The sequence below is a fragment of the Sebastes fasciatus genome, chromosome 9 (assembly GCF_043250625.1).
Source record: "Sebastes fasciatus isolate fSebFas1 chromosome 9, fSebFas1.pri, whole genome shotgun sequence".
NCBI classification, from domain to species: Eukaryota; Metazoa; Chordata; class Actinopteri; order Perciformes; family Sebastidae; genus Sebastes; species Sebastes fasciatus.
Genome location: NC_133803.1, coordinates 18,278,458 through 18,301,941, shown reverse-complemented (window position 1 = coordinate 18,301,941; position 23,484 = coordinate 18,278,458). Strand labels below are relative to the sequence as shown.

The window sequence follows — 23,484 nt, the reverse complement described above, 5'->3', positions numbered from 1 at the left end:
AGGACCATGGGAGCACAAAAAAAAGGATTGGTTTAAGTAGGTTTAACTGGGATTCAATTTAAACCCATTTAACCAAAATCTAATTAAAAAAAAGAAAAGTCTTAATACCATTAAAGGGGAACACCACCCAAATTATGAATTCCAGTATGTTATTTCCATAGCCTGCTAAAGTTCAGTCAATATTTGTGAACATATACTCTCTCTCTCAAAGCCAGAAACCAGAGAAGTAACGGTGCCTTCAAATGGGGTCGTGGTTCACGAGAAGAGTCCATATGAACGCCCGCCTCTTGTAGTATTCACGACCTCTTAAGTGGAATTTTTTTTGTCGCATAATAAGGTAATATATTGTAATTTCAGTCGCATAATGTTTTTCTTTGTAATTTTATAATAGGTCTGAGGAAAATGTTGATGTTCCGAACGACCTAATTTTTTTTCTCTGTCATTATGCCTTGGCATTTCCTACATTATGTTACCCACTTGCTAGGTTGCTAAATTGTTAGCCTCTGTCGTTAATATTGCCGTTGCTTAGCAGCGGTGTTCCCATGATTTAACCACTTGAATGCCAAGCATATTGTGTACATGACTTCCCATGTGGTAAACACAAGTTCAAGAGTTTCATTTGAAGGCACCATTTTTTTCAAACTTGTGATGTCATAGGGTACTGTTTCCCAACTTGGGGGTCACAACCCCCACTGTGGGTCGCCAAATCTACATGGGGGGGGTCATGAGGCCTTCTTGATTTTAAGGGCTGTAAGACAACTTTTTTAAAAATATATACAGTTGGCCTAAATGTCAGCATTCATGTGAAGAAAACTAAATGAAATTGTAATTTTTAAAGTTTGGATAATTACTTAAGATATAAACAGTATAAGGGCACGGTGAAGACGTGAACACAAGCTATATTCCCTCTCTGCTAAACAGCCTCATCCTGCATTAGAAAAGTATGCAGTTAAAACAACCAAAGAGCTAATGGAACAATAGCCAAACATCAGGAAGAAAACACTGAATTTTTCAAAAAAGAAGAAGTATGATTGTTGAAATAAAACAAAAAATACATAATACAGACAGAGATTTCTATTAAAAGTTCATAAAAAATAACAGGAAAACTCTGATGCAACATTCACAGGAAATAATCTGCTCAAGATCACTTGTTTTAGACAAACCTCCTGCAGTTATTGCATTCACTATTTGGGTTAATTGTACAGTTTATCTGTTGTTCTGTACTGTTATTGTTATGCATTGAATATAATATGAAATATCTATAAAATATGTCACTTAGTCAGGGGTCGTCAGTACTCAATGATAGAAAAGGGGTCCCTTAAGGAAAAAGGTTGGGAACCACTGGTATAGGGTATAAAGTCTGGAGCTGCTCCATAGACAATGAATGGGAGGCTGATTTTATAGACCAGCAGAATGTTTGTTTTCTTCTTTATACCCAAATGAGCTTTATTCTGTTGTAGTGTTGTCAGTTTTGAAATAGGAAATGTATCCATATACTCAGTACATTCCCCTGGGTGCTCTCAGTGTCATCTATAACATCTCTTCCCATTCATTGCCTATGGAGCAGCTCCACACCTTATACCTTACGACATCACAAGTTTGAGGTTTACCACTCTAGTTTTTGGATTTGGGAGAGAGTCGTTCATGTTTACTAATGTTTTTAGACCATAGGAATAACATTGTATGCATTTTGAAAATGGGCATAGTTCCCCTTTAAATGCATCCTTATGTGGATGAAGTGTTATTCTTCCTTGTATCTGTACAGACTTTTAACTCTAACTAGAACTGCAACACAATTCTCATATAGAAAATGATAATGATGGCTTTCTGTTGCAATGTTCTGCTGCACCCTGACACACCTGAGATTGAGCAACAGAATGTAAACACAACATAATGGTGAAGCAGAGGGGTGGGGCGCAAAATACCTGAATGATGACACTTCATTTGCTTAATGATAAATCAGTATTTAAAAGGGGAAATGCAACCTTTAACACAGACTGCTATCCTGAAGAGCTCAGTGCTAATTTGTGAAGATAATGAGGGAACAAGTCTGCAGTCAGGATTGTCTTCTTGGTGTTATTAAAAGGTAAACTTGGAGCTAGCACATGAAATGTAAATATGGTGGATAAACTTGAAAGCGTCTGACAGTATTTCTACAGGGGTACAGAACATCATTTCTATTTTTAAACAGCAGTAGTAGTGAGAATCTGCTCTCAGAGCTGATGAAAGCAACACGCTGTTAATATTAGCAGCTTTTTCATCACTGCATCACTTTTCATCAGGATGAAAGTCAGTGCTGAAAAGACAGCTTAGTGTTGCAATTTTTATCAGCTTTCTGCTTATTCATAATTCCTACCACTAAAAGGAAAAAAAACTACATGATTCGAGGAAAGTGAATGCTGGCTATTATGAAATAATTATTAGTATGGCTGCTATAGGAATAAGTGTATGTTCACTTTCCTTCATATAAAGAGCAAACTGTACATGGATAAGTAGGATTAGAGACCCTCCCTCCCATACAAGGCTTATCCTCTCCATTAGGGAACGTACAAAACTCTTTATACTTCGCTAACACCTAATATTCTTTGCTCCGGAGCGGTTACTGTTAAAAAAAAAAAATGGACATAACATGTCATCTATTTGACTATCTTAGTTAGTAACATTTGAAAGTAAAGTGGCTACAGGAAAAAAAAATCTTGATCAAGCCCTGACAGAATATTTCAAATTGTCTATTTGCTAAATGTGCAGTTCTTATTAAATAAAAGTCACATTTCAAAATAAAACATCCAGATGCATTTATAAAATATTCCATTCATGACCAGATTCATTAGCGTTGCACCCTCTGTACATAAAATAAAAACAGGACTGCAACCACTTGACCTGCTGTGAATAGAATATGTGAAGTTAGTTTCTTTACACTGAGAGATCATCAGTTAAAAACACAAAATATGGTGTCACCGAAACAAGGCAATCATTCTGGATTATTCATGTTGCAGTTTAGTGTAGGCTACACATGCTAATACTATATCATGAATGATGCATGGTGGTCTGATCTACTGTAGGCCTTATGACGGGCTATTACATATTAAAAGTCGGCTCACTTACAGCACATCTTTGAGCTCTCGTGATTCCATAAATCTTCAAATTGCTCTTCTTGTCGTGGTTCAAGTAATATGTGAAACTCCTCTGCCTTTTGAATTATTAGAATAACTATATTGGACAAACACTCAATTGTTTATCTTTTGCTCACCGCCAGGTTAATTACTTCACCTCCACAACAAATGTATGAATACAATATAAACATGAAGTGTATTTTGTTTTACCCATGGCAACAAAATATTTGATTTAGACGCATCATAAGTGACGGTAACATATTGACATAACTCGGATCAAGTTGATATGTATGTTTTTTTAGCCTGTTATCTACAGTATTGCAACACAACTAATGGAAGCAGGGAGTTGCAACAGCTTCAAACAGATCAATAAGTTCCTCTGAACACAGTCAGTTCAAACATCATTGACATGTCAAGTCAGCTATAACCCCTTTGCAGTATAGTGATAACGGTTGTGTAGGATATTTAATATTCTGGACACAATAAATTACATTAAAAAGCAGACAAAAGCAACCCACAGACTTGGTGATGTTGTGAATGTGGGATCCGGATTCTTTTCTCTAGAACAAGAAAAAAGATTAGATCAGATTAAAGCAGCAGCGCATAAAGAAAGCCCAACAAACCAAAGGGGTTCAGTGTGGTCATGCCTTATGTTCACATAAGGCCCTGTGTTTCTTCAGCTCTCTGTTCCTGTACTGTTCTTCCAGGAAGAAATGGATCAATATGTGGGTCAGATGTTATACCGTCTTCCTCCTCACTTTACCTTTTAACTGCATTGTCTGAAACTGGTGAAAGTATTGAAGGATGGCGAGCACACTCTTGTTAGTAATTCACAGGGAAACATAAAGATGCAGACAGGAAACACCGAAGGCATAAAGCTGTTAAAGAGCTGAGCTGTTGATCCGTACGAGGATACATATTATGTTCCCATGCCGTGCCAACATAGTAACTTGTTAACAGGCTTATAATGGATTAGAGAGGACACGTACCAGCATGTCAACTAAAATGACTACAAACGAAGACAAAATGAATTCTTGCATATGATTATCATTTGAAATTCAAACAGTAAAACAGTAAAAATCCTTATGTTTGTGTACTCCCTGAGGTAAATACCTGATTGCCTAACTACATGGATTAATGATTTTTACTTGAGTTTAATGTCCTGTGACTTATTAATGTAAGATATTTATAACATATTTTTTTAATGCAAGGCTGCAGCATCTTTAGAAATTGCATGCTAAAGTAAAAAACACTAGCATGTTGGCCAAAATTGAATAAAGAACTTTATATTAGCCACATTTATGGGTTAAATTGGTGATCAACAAATGTTTCTTTAACACAAAACTTATATTTGGCTTTTAAAAAATATATTATTTAAAGCAAAATTTTATTACCTATTGGAAAAATGTTAAATTAGTCATGCTAAGTTAGGATATATAGAATTTATATATATAGAAAGGGCACTTGAAGTGACTTTGAGATCCCTGTTTTTTGGTAAACCTGCAGGTCTCACATGTTTGACTGACTATGATAACAAGTGAACATGCTTTTTTTTTTTAAAATCCATATTCACCTTTTGACCAATAACTAAACAAAACACAAGGAAACAACACAATAACACCCTGTTGGCAAACACTTTCCCTTGAGCAAGCTGCTGACTCACTACCAGATTCAGAGGCACACTGATGGCCCTGTGGAGGCATCAGTATATCAATCATGGTTACAGGTGAGGATGGGGTACCTACAGGTTTGCGTGTTGGGGTGACTTGTACAGACTGGTAAAATTCTGGCAGGACTCTCTTCTTCACTTTGCGTTTTCTTAGAGTCGATGATGAATCAGGTTCGCTTTCAGGGATCTCAACCAGATTGGGTTTTTCCTCTGTCACTCTAGCATGTATGCTCCTTCTGGCGTGACGTGGACTGTGCCTGAAGCCCTGGGAAACATGAGCAGATGTCAAGCTGGCAACAGATTATACTTTCAGCAGACGCAGAAATTAAAAGCTCTCATCATAATAATAAGTGTGATTCCAATCAGGTTTCTTAAACTAGGTGGCACTGTTGAGGTACATGACCTAGATTTCACCCAGAAAGATGATTAAGCAACTCCAATCACCAGGAGAAGGAAAAGCAAACTACTCAATGTAACAGTTTAGAGTTATTATCTATTGTTTTCTTTGTTAGTTTTTCTTTAAGAGCTGTTTATTGTTTGACTTCATATTTTTGAAGGTAATGATCAGGGAGGCTGTTCTTCAATATTGAAACTCAGCAGCTGTCCTGCTGTTGTGCCCTTGAACATGATACTGAATCCCTCCCAGCCATACAGCACAGAGCCAGTAGGGATTCAGTGTCCTGTGGTTCAATAACATCACCTACAATGGAAGGAAACATTTTGCTTTTGGAACTTCACAACCACAGAGAATCACAAAAAAAGGTTGATTTTTAGGCATCGGTGTATTAAATGCAACTGTAATCTACAGCAAAAAAACTGATAGCTGCCTATATGGCACTTTCAATAAACAAAGGGTTTACTAAAAGTCTTGAGATGTGCCAAAGTTACTTTTCATAAACCCCCTTTTATAGTTTGAGACAAAACCTTTCCATATGCCATCCAAATAAGTTACTGAAACACATGTCTACTAAGACAGCTTTTTGACATAATATAAAAAATTTAATTCTAGGAAGGCAATTTGGTGGTAGTGCTAGTTTTAAGTTGTTTTCATGCATTTTGATTACGTCAATTTCTGTAGTTTTATTTTGAAATCACAGTGCGTAAAACGGAAACAGAGCTCTCCTTGACGCATTTGGGCATCAAACATGATGACATAGCTTATGTAGCACATCATGAAATAGAGTGGGTTTTCTAATGGGCTCAGTTTTAACTCAGTGTTTCTGTGAATACACCATCTACAGAGTTTCAACCCTCCTTCAAAGAATGAAACTGCAAAATCACCCACATTATTTATTGATAGCCTCTAACACATGCGCATTGCGCACATCACAGTCCTTAAAATAGTCCTGCAGTTCAGTAAAAGTCCAAATAAACAGGCTTATAATTGAAGCATGTCTCATGTTATTTCTTTAATAGCTCATAAGCAACATAAAGCTTTCACACATTTAACTCCTGGTGATTCCTCCTATAGATATTACACACAGAGAACTGACTCAAACCCCATAATGAAAAAAGTTCATCCTACCTCTGATCGAAAATGATGTGACCGGAGGCCCACTATACAGGACAGATAACAGCTGTTAGAATGACATATTATGATCTAACATTCACCATAAAGTAGCCTATAACATGTCAGTATATGCATTTATGTAATTAACAATAATTATGTTAGGCTATAAGCTACAAACTAATAACACCCTCTTATCTGCACTTATAAGGCCTAGTATATGTGTTTGTTTTCTCCTTGTTGATGATCTAACACTCACCATAAAGTAGCCTATAACATGTCAGTATATGCATTTATGTAATTAACAATAATTCCAGATATTTTAGGCTACAAACTAATAACACCCTCTTGTCTTCACACTTATAAGGCCCTGTATGAGTATGTGTTTGTTTTCTCCTTTAGCCAACACTGCAGATAGGTTATCTTTGCTTGCTAGAAGAGATAAAAACATGGCTATATGATCCAGAACCCGCAGTGAACAGACATGAGATGAGGAGAGATGCGTCTGGCCTGGCTGATGCGTAAATACTCACCTCGGCTCCTGGTGCGTCCGGATAGGACTGATTTTATTGGATGCTTTCCATCACGAAGCCTGCGATGCCAGCAGCAGAAAAACAAAATAGTCGCAATAGTCCCGAGCAAAAGCAACAACAGCAGCAGCACGCATTGGATGCTGTACGGCCTCAACAGGACCAAAAACGCCGCCGCAATCATCATAAGACGAGATGTAGGACAGATCAGATCCTGCAGCCTCAGACAGCAGCAGCAGCAGCAGCAGCAGACTCCTCTCCTCTCTCCTCTCTCCTCTCTGTGTCGCTGAAAGCTCAAGATGAGAATAAAGAGTCTGACTGACAGATGAAAAGCATCGCACAGCAAAACCCAGTAAAGCACACAGGTTTCAAAAGTAGACAGCCCAGACTATTGATATCATTATTGTGAGGTATACAACAGCATGACTCAGCATGGACGCAAGTTGTATTTATTTATTTATTTTTTTCTAAGCAGGGAGAGTCAGCAGATTCAGCTGAGCATCGCAGTATAATCTGCTGCAGAGTGCTGCTGAACCAAAAGGATATAATGCTGCTGTCATGTTAATGACAATACAGATTAATACAGACCCATGTGTGTCTGTCAAGCTCAGTGCATGGGGAACATATTGCATTATTATCCTGACATACACTGCTAAGAATTTTCCAGTAAAATAACAGTAAAGAACTGGCAGCAGGGTTGCCTTTATGTTACTGTAAAATTAACATTATTATACTGTCAATATACTGTTAATGAAAAATACAGTTTGAACTGTTTTTTTAAATTATTAATTTCACAGTATGTTACAGTTAATTTACTGTTTAAAGATACATTATATAGCTGTTTTTCACCTTTCTTTTACATTATCTTACTGATTTGTTTTAATGCACTATTTAGGTTGTATTTTTTACATACATTTTAATAAACATGAATAGACTTTGCAGGTTACAGACATAGGATTAGTCACACTAAATACAATTAAAGGCACTTGTTAGGAAAAAGGCTATAATAGACTTGTTGACACTTTTCCCAAAATGTCTGTCTATATCTGGCTACAAGCACAGAATGCAAACCATAACAACATGTGAGTTGATCAGCAGTAAAGTGCTAAATGTTTAACAGGTTTTCTTTTGTATTAACAATAAAGCACTGTTTTTAGCAATAACAGGTTAATACTGTTGAAATCCTGCTGTAAATTAACAGCAATTGTTAACAGTGCATGTGTGTCTGTCAAGCTCAGTGCATGGGGAACATATTGCATTATTATCCTCACATATGTTACTACAATATATTATTATTATTATTGGTAATACAATATGTTTAGTTTATTTTGCTGTATAAGCTTAGTAAAATGATGCAGTACCCTGTTGTATACTGACAGGCCCTGAAACGAGACAGGTGCTATGAACAGACACTTTCAGGATTAGGGAGGAAAAAAAAATACAAAAACCAACTCTAATCATAATCCAACATGGGTTATGTAATTTTTGGGGATGAACTGATATCATTTGGAGTGGGTTTTTTTCAGTCAGATGAAAGACTCAGACAGCCAAAATGTGAGGGGAGAAAAATTTTATTTGCAATTTTAAAAAGACCCTTTCTGCACCCATCAGACAAAAAGCCCAGACACTGACATGATGTATAGTATGTTAACATGTGTTCACATAATATGCAACAGCCATATTGTTTGTGTATGCCATATATCCATATATATGCAATAGAGCAATATATATTTTACATGATGAAAACATATTGTCACATACAATATTTTACCACATATAAATGACTGGAATGTTATGGTTATTCTTTTATACCCTATGTTATGTTATGTAGCATTATGAAGTATAATGAATGTATGTTATTCCCATAAGATACATTTGCATACCAGCAGTAACCAAATATGAATGATTTGCCAAACTAAAACATGTACATACAGTATATTTCAGGATGTGGTGCATCCTTGGGAATAATCACAATGGATCTAAAATAAACAGTTTTCAAAATATGACTTTCCCCCCAAAAAGTGGTCTTTTGGCTCAACTTGCCCCCGATGAGGGGTAAGTTGAACCTACGGAGAGGATAAGTTGAGCCATATCGATACGCCTAGACTATCAATCATACCTGTCTATCACTGAAGTGAGGTTATTAAAGATCTCCCCCACATTGTAAAGGCAGTGGCTCCTCCGAGAGAGGTTGCTTCAGGAGTGCAGCATGACAGATGGTGATGAACCCTAAAACGTGAACCAATGTTATATATAAATATATATATATTTATAAATATATATACATATATAAATATATATAAACATATATATATATATATAAACATATATATATAAAATAAATATATATACACATATATTCAAATATATATGTATATATGTATATATATATATATATATACATACAGCTCTGGAAAAAATTAAGAGACCACTTCAAAATTATCAGTTTCTCTGGTTTTACTATTTATTGGTATGTGTTTGAGTAAAATTAAAATTTGTGTTATATTCTATAAACTACTGACAACATTTCTCCCAAATTTCAAATAAAAATATTGTCATTTAGAGCATTTATTTGCAGAAAATGACAACTGGTCAAAATAACAAAAAAGATGCAGTGTTTTCAGATCTGGAATAATGCAAAGAAAACAAGTTTATATTAAACAACACAATTGGGCTATACATATATATGTATATATATACATATATATATGTATATATATATATATACATATGTATATATACATTGATATATATATACATACATATATATATATATATGTATGTATATATATATGTATGTATATACTCTTGCATGGCCACACGTCTATGTTTTGTTGCATAGACGTTAAATAACTTTATAGTTTAATGTAAATAGTGACAAGTTGGTACATGTTTATTGTGAACTAAAATATTAATAGTGACAGTTTGGCGGATTCACACTTTCAGCCCGGACTAGGTAAAAACAGACGGGCGGAGTTTGTTCTCGCGTTTAGTTCCATCTCAACAACCAGTAAACCCCGCCCGTACGGGCACACTCCGCGTAGAAAAGGAGCGCTTCAGTTACACACGTGACTTATCAGACCAGACTAGTAGCTGCGTTTACTTTGATTTGTGGATGTTGTAGCTAGCTACTGTCAACTGAGGAGCCAACACAGCAACAAGCAGCAGGTAATGTCATGCTCAGCTTCATGCATCTGTTGATTTAAACCATGTTTGATGTCGGCGTGTTTATCTTGCAGTAGTTAACTGGGGCGTTGCAACCTGCAAACGTCAGAGAGCTACTGTTAGCTATCTAACCCAGAGCCTTGCAGCGTCCTCCGTCAGAGTGAAGCTCCCGTTACTTACTGCTCATAAAGTTGCTGAACAGAAGATGGTTGTCAATACAAACACATCAAAAGAAAGGAGAACTCCTCGGCGACATATTAGGCTACTTCACATCGACGTCAAATACGTGTCAAAGTTGCAGAAATACGATTTACGATCGATTAAGTGCACTGGAAAATGCCCACTTAGGCGCGAAACATTCTTCTTCCTCGCTTAGCTAGCGGGTGGGGAGTAGTGATGTCTCGTTACGAACGAGTCGGTTCAAAGAGCCGGCTCCTAAAAGTGAACGATAAGAGCCGGCTCCCATCCGAGAGCCGTTTTAAAGTAAGTAAGTAAGACTTTATTTATATAGCACATTTCATACAGGAGTTGTAGTTCAAAGTGCTTTACAAAGAATCAATAAAAAACAAGCAGCAAGAGCAGTGCATGGAGTCAACAAAATCATGATAAAAGTAATAAAACATTTTAGAACAGTAGAAATAGTAAAATATAAATAATGCAGGATAAAATTCGTAGTGCAAGTTACAGAGAAAATGCTCTGGTAAAAAGACAGGTTTTAAGATGTCTTTTAAAAAAAATATATTATTATTAATTCGAGGCAGAATGATAGGATGATCTTCTCCGCGCCACGGGCACTCCATGCACTGATGGTACGTGTCCACAGGCTCCGCGCTTTCCACGCTCCCCATTCATTGTCCATGTAAGCAGCCGTGCAATGCATTCTGGTAGCATGGCATCCCCATTCATTGTCTATGTAAGCAGCCGTGCAATGCATTCTGGTAGCATGGCATCGCGATTCGAGAAACGGAGCATCATGACGCCCGCTCCTCATTTGCATAAAGTTGAGGGAAATTATGGTATTCTGGAAATTAAAAGGTTTAGTATAATTATCAGAATCAGAATTGTGTTTATTGCCAGGTGTAAGAGATTTACACTAGGAATTTGCTTTGGTTATGTTGGTGCAAGTCAAACAGTATAATAACAAAAGAATAGATAAAAACGTTAGAATAAAATAGAATTAGAAAAATTGAAATTTTAAGAATATACAATATACAAAATAAGCTATAATTATATTGAATAATTTAAGTGATATATGTGCACACGTACTAATCATAGGTCAAAACAGAGCTAATTTTGGCTGAACTATAAAAAAGGCAGAAGTGGTAAAACGAAGAGCCGTTTGGGAGCCGAAAGAGCCGGCTCTTCTTTGGTGAGCTGAGCCAAATGATCTGGCTCACTAAAAAGAGCCGGAATTCCCATCACTAGTTGGGAGTGCAGTTCGACAGCTCGGGCGCTCGGTGCTGCCACCTGGAGGCCGAGAGGTGTAACTGCAACAACAACACAGAGATTTGGAGACCGTCGCTGAAGTTTAGCTTCCGCCCATCAGTGGCAGCACTAAAAAAGAAACACTAGTGTTGTAGGCGAGGAAGGAAAGTACGCCCCCCCCATGCCCTACATTACACCAGAGTAAGTCGTGTTTTTGTTGCAAGCCTCATAGCAACCATAGCAACCTAACCTTAGTTATTGCTCGTATGTGGTCTCCAGCTGACCCCTGTTTACTCAAAGCGTGGCCACATGTCAGGCAACTATTACTGTAACTAAACTCGTGCTAGTAGACCATATGTATGGTCAAAGTTCAAAGTTTGGGCTGCAGCTTCAAAAGTAACATTAAGTGTTTTTTTCCCCTCAGATAAATGTCTTCTCCAACTGAAGCAGAGGACGATGAGGTGGAGGAGGTGGAGTTTGTATCAGTAAGTCACACTTTATCTATTAAAAAACAATCAATAGGTTCAAAGGATGAGATAAAAAAAAATGCATTTGCTTACTTTCTGTCTCTTGACATTGAGAGGACTAACTAAATGCTATAACATCTTGGCCTGATAATCAGACACAAAGCTGAGAGGTAGTCTACAATTTTGATATAATGTCTATCTAACTTCGAAAATAAACATTTCTACTCTGTCCCTTACCTCATAACATCTCTATACTATCTCCAGCCATAGATTGGCAAGTTTTAATCAAGTCAAATTTATTTCTATAGCACATTTAAAACAACATGAGCTGACCAAAGTGCTTTACAGACATAGGCAGAGTAAAAACAGGTCAACAGAGCAGACAACAGAATCACACATACCCACAGACAGAGACCAAGATAAAATCAGTGAGTAAAAGACTGTTATAATGAGCATTATAAAAGGCCATTAGTAATCACCGTGTGTTTTAGTCACATGTACTATATCATGTCGTATCACCCCCCCCAGTGTGAAATTGAAAAATAACTGGGAAATTTTGTAAAAAAAACCTCCTGAGAATCAGTCTTTTTTATAGCTGCTCTTCCTTTTCCTTGTGGTAGCGTCCCATCATATTACACCTAAATCTGCATAGCTTTTGACTTTGTGGTGACTTGCAAAATTCCCTGCTGAGTCAGACTCAGTTTTTCCTTGCCAAAATGTAGTGTAAGTTTGGAGATATTAATCCCGACAAGCTAGTATGACGTGATACCAATGGATTCCTTATGTTTTCTAGTTTCATGTGATGCCAGTATCTTCACCCTAGCTTTAAAAATGAGCTCGCCACAACCTCCGAAAGTTTGATTGCGTTAATTTTGTCAAAGAAATTGTTGGCGTTAAAACAAATTTGCGTTAACGCGTCAACTTTGACAGCCCTATATTATAGATCATATTATTGGAATATTATTACTGATGATTTAAGCAGCATTTTAATGTGACAGCTGGTGGAGGTGGAGCACATTTTAACTACTTTATGTTCTGTTGGATAGTTTAATCTGTAGCATGGTATCATATTTTATAAACTGATCACATGATTTGTTTGTAAAATCTTAATCTGTAAAGTACCTAGCAACGAAAGCTGTCAGCTAAATGTGGTAGAGTAAAGGTTCAATATTTCCCTCTGAAATGTAGTGGAGTAGAAGTATAAAGTACCATAAAATTGAAATACTCAAATAAAGTACCTCAAAATTGTATTATTATTATTAAAAAATATATATTATTAAGTACATTACTTGAGTAAATGTACTCAGTTACTTTCCACCACTGGACATAGGTCACCTCTGTTTTCCTGGGCATGTTAGAATAAATAAATCACCCTTTTTTTTTTACATTGTACAGGGTTTGCATACTGCTTTGAGTCATATAAATGTGGGTGTGTTTTATAACACTAAATGACATGGTGTCTTGTACTTGCTTCAGGAGGGCTCCGTCAGACCAGTACTGGAATGTATTGATCTGCTGAGTGATAATGAGGATGAGGGATGCTCGTCATCGGCGGGCACGGTGAGTGGCTATATAGAAAAACACTTTTTTTAATTATTATTGGATAGATGATATCCGTCTAGAGTTTTCTGAAATTGTGGTGTGTTTTATTCTCCTGTAGATTGAGGATAAAATCACCCGCCATAAAGCGCATGTTACATCGACACTGGACAGACTAGCACACCAGGTGGCCCAGGAGAAAAGGGAAAGATTAGATAAATGTAGAGCGTTCAAGGTAAGTTTGCTTCAAAATAAGTTGAGCTGCTCATTTGTTGGTTGTTAGACTGTAATTAAATTATAACATATTTGGAGGTATCTTTATCAGACTATTGTCTTTAATTGTTTTTTCCATCTAGCATTTAAAAGCAAAATGACTTGGGCACTTAAAAAAAAACAAAAAAATAACACAAAATAATATAGTAGGCAAAAGAAGGTTGCAATGCATACTTTATAGTTACTACTTTCATAATTTATGTTATCAGTACTGAGATAACTGTATTCTCAGGGCCGGCTTAAGGCGTAGGCCATATAGGCGGTCGCCCAGGGAACTATCTTCTAGGGGGCGCTGGTCGCCCTCTAAAAAAAAAAAAAAAAATTCCTCATTTTCTGCATTGAGGTAACAAATGAACAAATAAATAAAGAAAGAAATACACTTTTCGCCCCTGTAACTCTCTTTCTCACATCTTTTTCAATTGTAGTGAAACTGAGTAAACATTTTTATGCCAACAATAACAGGGTCCAATTGTTTATCTATATTATAATACAGTTATTTATGAAAATAAAAATCTTAATTTTTCTCTTAAAACTATTGTGATGTCTAACCCGAATCCAAATTTTGCCTAGAGCACTAAAAGGGCTTGAGCCGCTAGCTAATTCCAGTGTTTCCAACCAAACATTCACATTTGTCCAGTGCAACATCAACTTGGTAAAGGAAAAAAACCATCACCTGGTGCAGTCTGTGGGATCTACCTTAAATCAATTACATGATCACATTACAACTGCTGAGTGGTCCAATATTATCAATACGTAATATTTTATTTATAAACTACTACAACTGTGCTTGTGTCCTCAGCAGAGGAAAGCAAAGTCCAGTGTGTCGCTTCAGTGCTATCGAAACCTCATTAACAACTCCATAGCCAACCTTTTTTTTATTTTAAGAGTAATTTTGACTAAAAATGCTCAGTAGACATTTTTTTGTGTTGTGTTGTTTACTGTATGTAGTCAGTTAAGGTTAGTTGTAGCAGCAACAGTGCCACCTTGTGGGAAGAATGCATAGAAAGCAAATAACTGTGACAACCTACAGGACTAGAATGAACAACAGTGGTGTATTCATTCCATACAACATCATACTGTTAGTGACTTAGATAACTAACATTAAACAGTGTTTCTACTGTCTATTTTTCATATAAGGCAAGTGTAAATAAAGATGCTGAATATGTTCCGTTATCTTTCATCTCTTTCTGTGTCCATTTTCAGGAGAAGCAAAACTTACAAAGAGCTCACGGACAGCAGGAGCTGGCTTTTACTTCTCCAAATGGCATTAATCGGGAAGCAAAGCACTGTGTGGACATGTGGTTAAAGATGCCAGGTACATTTTTAATCTGGATCAGAGATCTGTTGCGTAATCACTGACATTGTCACTTGTAAATCTGTCTGTGTTGGCGTTGATTCAAGCCAGCAGAGTAACTTTTTTAAAGCATGTTTTTGTTATGTACTGTTTGATATTTCTACCAGTATACTATTCAGTGCTGCTGCAGTAATCCGCGTTCTTTATGTAAGTTGTAGGGGATATAGGCATGCTAATGACAAGGCATCCTTTTACAGTGATTCTACATGTTGGAGAAGTTGTGTCAACTTGTGCTTTTTGTTAATTTAGGTGTTAAACCTGGAGTGATAAATGCTGGTTTCGTAAAAAGACGCGCACATGTTGCTTTCCCAGGAAATAGTTCAACTAGACACACTTGTCCAGTGATCAACTGCGGTCGAGCTTATGACAATGTGTCTCTCCTTGAAGGCCATTTAAAAAGGTAATCCTCTTCTGTCCATTTCAGTGTAGGTGTGAGACCTTTTGAACCTTTTCCCTGAGTACAAACATGGCATATTTTGCAATAAAATATCTTGTGTGTAGGTTTGATCACTCCCCTTGTGACCCAACCATCAATCTCAAGGGATGTCCATCTGAGCTCTTTGCCTGCGTTGCCTGTGGTCGACATTTTGAGACCGAAGAAGCGTGGAGGAAACATGTCGAGTCTAAGGTTTGTGCACTTTTCTGGCTGTGCTATTAATAAAAACTCCAGCTCTTTGAAGGATCCATTAATTAATGTTTGAATTCAGTATTTATTAACTATTGATCTATAGTAGTGATATTCATTATTTTGAGAATTTTGATCACTAGGTGTCGTCATCTACCGCTGATGGTCACAGCATCACTCAGACCTATCAGCGGATCGTGTGTTTCGCCTGTCCTGCCTGCTACTTCCTCTTCAACCTCCAAGACGAGTGTCTTCAGCACATGTCAGCCAAAAACCACTTCACAGAGTCATTCGCCATGACTGGTAAGGTTTATTGAAAATGTTTTTATTTTCTATACATCTTCATTAAAACCTCACATATTCAAATGTCAAATCTCTCTCGTCAATTTAGGCTTATTTTACATAACGGTGTCTTAAATTTTTTCAACCTGGAACCTATTTCCCCATGTTTTTGTGTCTAAGTGTCAAATGGGGACGACACTTTTTGAAATTGGTCCAGTATTGAGGGAGTAGGCTGCAGCCACCAGCCGCTAAACGAGCTGTAATGTAATCATTCTGTTTGTTGTTGTGTGTCTCGCTCGGAGAAACCTCACTCTGAAACATTACGTCACATCCACATTGTCGAATTCATCTAAATATTCAGCCATGACATTGAAAATCTTTTAGATAACACTCGGCTACGTTTTCTGTACTCGAACACAACAAACTGTCCAGTGGCACGCCTCTCTCCACTCTCACTGTTGTCTTCCGGTAACAAGAGACATGGCACACTGACAAACAGAAAGCAAAAGGTATGAAAACATTTTTAATATCTCTGTAGGGTCCTTTCCATAATGTTGTCAGACACTTATAATAACAATCTGAACCTGTAAGTGCCATAAACAAGCACTTTTAGTGAACGTAAACTGACGGTGCCAGGTTGCCCGGAATGATTACATTACAGCTCATTTAGCGGCTGGCGGATGCATTGAATGTGTTATTCCCATTAGTCACTTAGACAAAAAAAAACATGGGAAAATAGGGTACAGGTTGAAAAATACCAAAGTTATCCTTTAAAGAAAATGCTCAAGTGGTATTCTATGAGCATGATTATGTGTACCTTTTACTTTTCTCCTCTTGTTAAAGAAACCAAGGGAAGTCCGCTGCCGGTTCCCATCTCACAATATGTCAAGAACCGTCTCATCACTCTGTGCAAAGATGCAACATTCAACATCCGATGCTCTTTATGTCAGGAAGTACTGATCTCACATCAGACAGCTCAAGCTCACTTTGAGTAAGTTTAATTGTGATTTATTCAGTACATGTGCATATATTGACATTATATTGTTTGTATAGCAGACACTGATTTTGTTCAGATGTTTTGTTGAAACAGATTTTTCCTTTCCTTTTTTTTCCTTATTTTTCTTGTTTTTTTAGTGTGCACTGCAGACAGGGCTGTGCGGTGGCCAAGGCTGATAAAACAGTAGTGCAGGTAATGAAGCAGCTGCAAGTGCGAGGGCAGTGCTCCCTCTGCTGCAAAATCTTCCACAGCCAGGCTGAAATCGAGAGGCACAAAGAATCGACCCAGCACGACGTTGAGGTCAACAAAACCATGGAGAAAGCCCTCCTTCAGTACTGCAGGTTCAGTGAAATTCAACACACCAAGGGGGCTCGAGAGAGGAAAAGGCCACGCTGTGAAGAATCTTCAGCCAAACGTAAAAGGCCGAGTGTGAACGGCAGCACTAGCAGAAACATGGTCACAGCGTGGTTCTGCGAGTGCGGTATACAGTTCTCACTCGAGGCTACAGCCACGAAGCATCTCTTGGCCGTAAACCAGATTTTCCACCAGTGTGGCATGTGTGGCAAACACATGGGGGAGTCCTCGATCACTCGCCTGCATATGAGTCGCTTTCACGGGGGAGCTCACCTCTCCAACTTCCTCTACCACTGCCGTAAGTGCAAAGTGGAAAAGCCTCGGTATGAAGACATCCTGTCGCACGTGGCAGAAGCTCACAGCGGACACACCTACTTCACCGAACGGGAAGTGCCCGAGGAGCTCGCCAAAGTCATCGACGCCAAGCCGTCCACCAGCAGCGACGTCCCTTCATCCTCCAAGTCCACAGTAGAGACATCTTTAAAAGCAAATCAGACTTGGATGTGCAGGATGTGCGAGGACGTCTTTGACTCAGAACGGGCAGTCCGCAGACACTGCAGCGACGCGAGCAGTCACAGCTTTCAGAGATTCATCTGTGGACACTGCCCCCAGAAGTTCTTCAAAGAATCCACCGTACGCAGACACTGCGCGAATGAGCACGGCGGGGAGATACAGAGCTCTCACTTCTGCGGCCTCTGCGACAGCATGCTGTTTGAATCCGAGGGCGAGTTCTTGGCGCACTACAAGAGCCTTCACAGTAAGGACTACTACTGCATGGACGATGTCGAAGTCGTCCAGCCCGCCGTTGCTGAAAGCTCCGGTCTGCTCACGTGCCCATGCATGGGTTCAGAAAAGAGCAAAGAGGAGGCGAAAGCTACATACACACAATGCATGAGGGATCTGTCCGCTGAAGGGAAATGCGAGTACGTGTGCGGTCCTTGTGCCGTATCTGTTCCTTCCTTTGCACAGATGAAGACTCACGTCCACACAAAGCACGCGGCCTTGCACCTGGACAAGACCTTCGACGTAGAATGCAAAGTTTGCCAGGAGAGTTTCACGGGCGTACCGAGTTTCCATACACACTATCACTCCCGACACTGTGCACTGAAACCTTGCACGAGCTCCAGGACCTGTAAAGACACAAAAGCAGAACCCACTACTGTAAAAGTACTCAATGCTGTGGAGATCACACCAGACACCGATGGTACATCAATTAAAACATTTTGATATTACTATCTACATTTGCATGCAGCATTTAATCCTGTTTTTCATATTGTCATTTCAGAGATTGATGATGAAACACTGAAGTTGTTGAACATGGATCAGACCGACAAAGAGAGTGAAGCACGTGAAAGTAGGAAATTAAACGATACATAACCACTGTCTCTCACGCCGCCCAGACAAATAGATAAGCAAGCAAATGCACAGCGTAGCTTTCTTTTACATATATACGTAAGAGCTGTATTGCATCACATTTGTGCTTGTGTTTTTGATCTACTTACAAAATATCAGCTGCTCATTTATTGTAATCTATTACAGATGAATCGGATGACGAGATGAAGCATGAACCGTCTTTGGGTGCAGAAGAAGAAAGAGGTATGTGTTGACTGTATGTGGCTGAGTAGAGCTGCGATGATTAATTGATTAGTTGTCAACCATCAAATTTACCGCTAACTATTTTGATAATTGGTTTGAGTCATTTTTTTTAAGAAAAAAAAAAGTCAAAATTCTCTGATTCCAGCTTCTTAAATGTGAATATTTTCTGGTTTCTTTACTCCTCTATGACAGTAAACTGAATGTCTTTGAGTTGTGAACAAAACAAGACATTTGAGGACGTCATCTTGGGCTTTGGGAAACACTGATCGACCGATTGCACACTGATTTTTTTACCATTTTCTGGCATTTTATAGACCAAACAACTAATCGATTAATCGAGAAAATAATCAACAGATTAATCAGCAATGAAAATAATCGTTAGTCGTAGCCCTATGGCTGAGCATGTAATCCTTGTTTACTCTGAGAAAAAGAGTATAACTCTCTGCAGCCTCAGGTTACGACTGAGTCTACCATACGTCCCTTTGTGTACCTATTTAAATATTACACAGTGATCTAATTTTACTGTAGAGAATTGAATTTAGTCTGATAAACATTCCTTGTGCGTTTACCTTAGTGGTTCGCAGTTTTCGTAACAACATATCAGTTTCCCATAAAAGCACAATATTTGATCCGGGGAGAAATCCAATATATATTGAGTGCTTGTCAAGGTTGCCCAGCAGGTTAAAAAATATAATAATAATAATAATACGTAATTTCATTTATATTGATTTATTCATGTGGCTCAGGACCACGATCATTTGGTATGGAGCACAAACGAAACATAAAATAATACCAAAACAATTGCACACAGCTTGGCTAAAGTACAACAAATGTTACTGAAACAAAGGAAGGACATTCTTCAACAAGACTTCTAGTTTACAAATAACTTTTGGCATATCTGATTGCATAGATGGGCGGTTTAAATAATACTTTGGCAAATACCTTTCTCCATAATTCATTATTCTTAACATTAAAACTAAATATGATACTCGTCTCCCAAGCAATTGGCATTACAAAGGTTGCAGATGCTTTGGTTTCTATCCAGCCCTTTATATCTTCCAATGACTTTAAAGTTACAAATAACCTGCCTGTACTTATGGTTTTCAACAGATAGTTTTCCAATTTAAACTCTTGTTTAAATTCTCCATAAATATCACATGATGTCATACTTTCACAATTCACATGCATATAACTATATAATTCATATAACTGTCTAAAATGAACTAGTCACGGATAAATTGGAGACAAAAGTTTAGTCTTTGTAGTGACAACATATACGTGAATGTGGAAGCTGTATGAGGATATCAATTCTCAACTCGACTGCTTTAAATATTGATCAAAAGTAATACAATTAATTGTCAACATATGGAGAAAAAAAAATTCACACAATTATTAGGTTAATATAAATTGTTCCTGGCATAGCTATGATGGTGTTGCAATTTGCATTGTTTTATTTGGACATAGTGTAATTTGGATCCTTTATATTCTGCTTCTTTTTTTACAGAGTTGGAAGAAGCTCTTAAAAGAAGTCTTCTGGAGTTTTAAGGACGTGACCTGATACATTTTTTGGGACACAATGTTCATCGGACATTATATTGAGATGTTTTGTACCAGGTATTTGTGTTCAAAATATAATAAATAAATAGTAGTTGCTATTATACTTTTTTCTGTGGTTTTACTTATTTTTGAAACGTATCAATATATGATTACATAATAAAATCAATACAGGGCATTCCCAGTCAAGAAGGTTTGTTTGTGGCTGTGGAGTTATATCCTCTGTTTTGAAGACTGAACACTTTGGTGTGTCGACACATGTGCTATAGATGGCATCATGACACTGCAAAATGCCAAGGTTGAACTTGTGACCACGGTACTATCCGTATCTTCAGTTGCAGTCTCGGGTTTCACTGCAGACTTGAAATCGTTTAAAAAAAAAAGCTTAAGTCTTTCCTGGAGTGCAGGCATATGTTATTCCTGATCTTTATGTGATACTGAAAGTTATTAGACCATTCCTCTAAAATGAAGTGTGTGAGCAATTCTGACAACAGCTCTTTGGGCTCTGCTAGTTTCCTCATGTTGTCTTCAAAACCATTAGAAGGTGACTGACAGATTCCTTTTAAAGGGGACTCACACTACAAATTGGCATTCAGATGCATTTTGTGTTGCTCCCTTTGTTATTGGGATATATTTGCAAAAACAGATTTCATTTGCTTTTTTGCCATTTTCTTCACATCCTCACAGTCACTTATCCATTGCATAATTTGTGATTCTTGCGAGTTTAATTATAGAAAACTGTCCAATACACTAAAATAGTTTGAGATATTGGCCCAGGTGGTAAACAGTGGGTGTTTATGCACTCAGAGGAACACGTTAATGGGGAATCCTGGTTGTAGAATTTGACGGCTACTATTGAATTACAGTTTCAGAGATGAAGTTTCCTCTGAGATTGAATGTGAATAGGCCTGACTCCTTTAATTCCCATTTAGATGTAAAGACATTAATCTACAGAGCTTTCAGCAAGTTGTGTAGAACATGGCAGATGGATGTGGGTAATTTATTTACAGGTCCCATATTGTGCTCATTTCCAGGTTCATACTTTTGTTTCTACTAGAACATGTTTACATGCTGTAAAAAAAACAACAACATAATTTCCTCATTCTGTCGGCCTGAATATGCCTGTATTCTCTGTCCGAAACACTCCTTTTAGCGCATTTCAATGGAATTGCATTGCTAGGCAACAGCTTGGGTCCATGTTTACTTCCTGTCAGCTGATGTCATTCACATACACTGCAACCAGAAATAAACTGGGACACATTTAGATTGTTTGTGTTTAAAACTGTGAATGTTGTACAGTTGTGACATCACAAAGTTACAGAAATCCTGACAGCTTCTTTCAAAGACACAGTTTCTGAAAACGGGCTGGGCGTATTTCTCCATGGATTGAGCATTTTGATACTTTCATAGTATTTATATAGCACTTAAACCTGCTTTATAATAAGAAAAAGTCATGAAATTCTTTTTACAATATGGGACCTTAAATATATACACGCTTCATCCGAAATCACATACTGTGCACTACATACTCAATAGGTGTACTATCGTTCAACATTTATATTACACCTAGCAAAGTGAAATATTATACGTACAGTTAAATTTAAGTGTTATTGATGTTGCAGAACTCTCCGTCAACATCTGTTATGAACGTTGTTGTTACTACCCAATTGCATTGTGGGATATTTATGTCGACGTAGTGCCCAGCGTTTGCATACTGTAATATTTCAGCGGATATGGTATGCAATTCGCGTACTATTAGTTTCATATTAAGGTTTCGGACATACGAAAATATCTCACATACTGTTTTAGCGTACTAAATAGCAAGTTAGTGTGGAATTTTGGACACAACCATACACTGCAACTGAAAATAAAATGACACATTTAGACTGCTTAAAACTGTGAAATGTTGTGACATCACAAAGTTGAAGAAATCCTGACAGCTTGTTTCCAAGGTACAGTGTCTGAATGTGTGTATTACTCCATGGATTGAGTGTTTGAATACTTTCACAGTATTTACTGTATATAGCACCTAAACCTGCTTTATAATAAGAAAAAGTCATGAAAATCTCACTTCTTACAATATGGGCCCTTTAAAGTATATAAAATATACAATGTTTTATAATACTCAAGTCTGATGGGAATCAGTATAATCGCTAAAATATTCCAAGAGTAGATTTAAGTGCTGAGAATATAAAGCCCTACATCAAAATGTAATGTTATGCCACCCAGCTGAGGACAGTTTTGTGGCATTAAAGACTTGAAACATTAATCCAGATTAAAACTCAGATTTGAACAGATGCATACCCACATATAAAGTACATCACATAACAGACTGTTTCTTCTTCAATTCATTCCTATCATTCTCCATTATGTTGCTCTTGTGCCAGGTGCCTTTGCCCTGACATCTGTTTTTTGTGCTTTTATCTTATTTGCCAGTTGTGTTAAAGATTAACCAATTCCTAAAATTCTAATAACGAGTACCTGTTTCTAAAACTCTATAGGCTAAGAAAATCTCACCTACATATATTTGTTAAATATAGAAATAGCCAAACATATTTGAAAATGTGTAGGGAATTAAATTACAGTATCGACACAAATACCCCACACTCCACCTCCATACCACTATTGACACACGGTACACCTGAACCGAATGGACTGTAATGCTGTGCAATATGCTGCCTTCCACTGTGTAATTGTCTGAAATATATTAATTATTTTAAATATTTTTATGAGAGTTACAAGTTCTTTTAACATGGTCATGGAGCATATATACTGTATATTTGTATTCTGGGGGTATCGTTCCTATGTAGAGGGTAGTTTAGTTTATTTATTGACTACACTGTTTTATATTTTAAAAATGTATTTATTTATTGTGTTGAGTTGAATGTGCTACTTATTTTGTACTGTAATTACCTTGTGCCTTTTCTACCTTTTTTCTTTTCTTAAAGCTGATAAACTGCTCTGAATTCCAATGTACTTAAAGGTGCAAATGGCAAATAAAACTCTTGAATCTTCTGGGGACCTGCTGGAGCTT

At 37.4% G+C, this 23,484-nt stretch overlaps 2 protein-coding genes across 6 annotated transcripts in view; one reads left to right on the top strand and one right to left on the bottom strand.

Moving 5' to 3' along the window:
* dst (dystonin) overlaps positions 1 to 7,190 on the bottom strand; it is a 122,206-nt gene extending 115,016 nt beyond the window's left edge. The window contains exons 1-3 of one of the 2 annotated variants that reach the window (XM_074646379.1): positions 6,823 to 7,190; positions 6,308 to 6,339; positions 4,859 to 5,047 (exon numbers count right to left, since the gene is read on the bottom strand). In XM_074646379.1, the coding sequence (XP_074502480.1) occupies positions 4,859 to 5,047; positions 6,308 to 6,339; positions 6,823 to 7,006 (405 nt within the window). In that variant the 5' untranslated portion in view covers positions 7,007 to 7,190. The remainder of the gene's footprint in view (positions 1 to 4,858; positions 5,048 to 6,307; positions 6,340 to 6,822) is intronic. The other variant, XM_074646386.1, reaches the window with a different exon arrangement.
* Positions 7,191 to 9,853: 2,663 nt separating this feature from the next.
* Positions 9,854 to 20,553, top strand: znf451 (zinc finger protein 451). 4 transcript variants are annotated; one of them, XM_074646375.1, is made up of 13 exons: positions 9,854 to 9,987; positions 11,834 to 11,894; positions 13,353 to 13,436; positions 13,537 to 13,650; positions 14,892 to 15,003; positions 15,292 to 15,442; positions 15,544 to 15,670; positions 15,811 to 15,970; positions 16,793 to 16,940; positions 17,084 to 18,504; positions 18,586 to 18,654; positions 18,840 to 18,896; positions 20,401 to 20,553. In XM_074646375.1, the coding sequence occupies exons 2-13, from the start codon at positions 11,838 to 11,840 to the stop codon at positions 20,439 to 20,441; spliced, it is 2,541 nt and encodes an 846-aa protein (XP_074502476.1). In that variant the 5' UTR covers positions 9,854 to 9,987; positions 11,834 to 11,837; the 3' UTR covers positions 20,442 to 20,553. The 4 variants fall into 4 exon arrangements, with proteins under 4 accessions (XP_074502476.1, XP_074502479.1, XP_074502477.1 ...); XM_074646378.1 differs by lacking the exon at positions 9,854 to 9,987 and adding an exon at positions 10,443 to 10,467; XM_074646376.1 differs by lacking the exon at positions 9,854 to 9,987 and adding an exon at positions 11,469 to 11,610.
* The last annotated feature ends 2,931 nt before the right edge of the window (positions 20,554 to 23,484 follow it).

Excerpts from the sequence above, each read along its gene's own strand:
- znf451 (XM_074646375.1), top strand. The coding sequence starts at position 11,838 with ATGTCTTCTCCAACTGAAGCAGAGGACGATGAGGTGGAGGAGGTGGAG. Across the intron at positions 15,971-16,792 it reads AGAGTCATTCGCCATGACTG|AAACCAAGGGAAGTCCGCTG; the intron begins GTAAGGTTTATT and ends CTCTTGTTAAAG. Across the intron at positions 18,897-20,400 it reads GGGTGCAGAAGAAGAAAGAG|AGTTGGAAGAAGCTCTTAAA; the intron begins GTATGTGTTGAC and ends CTTTTTTTACAG.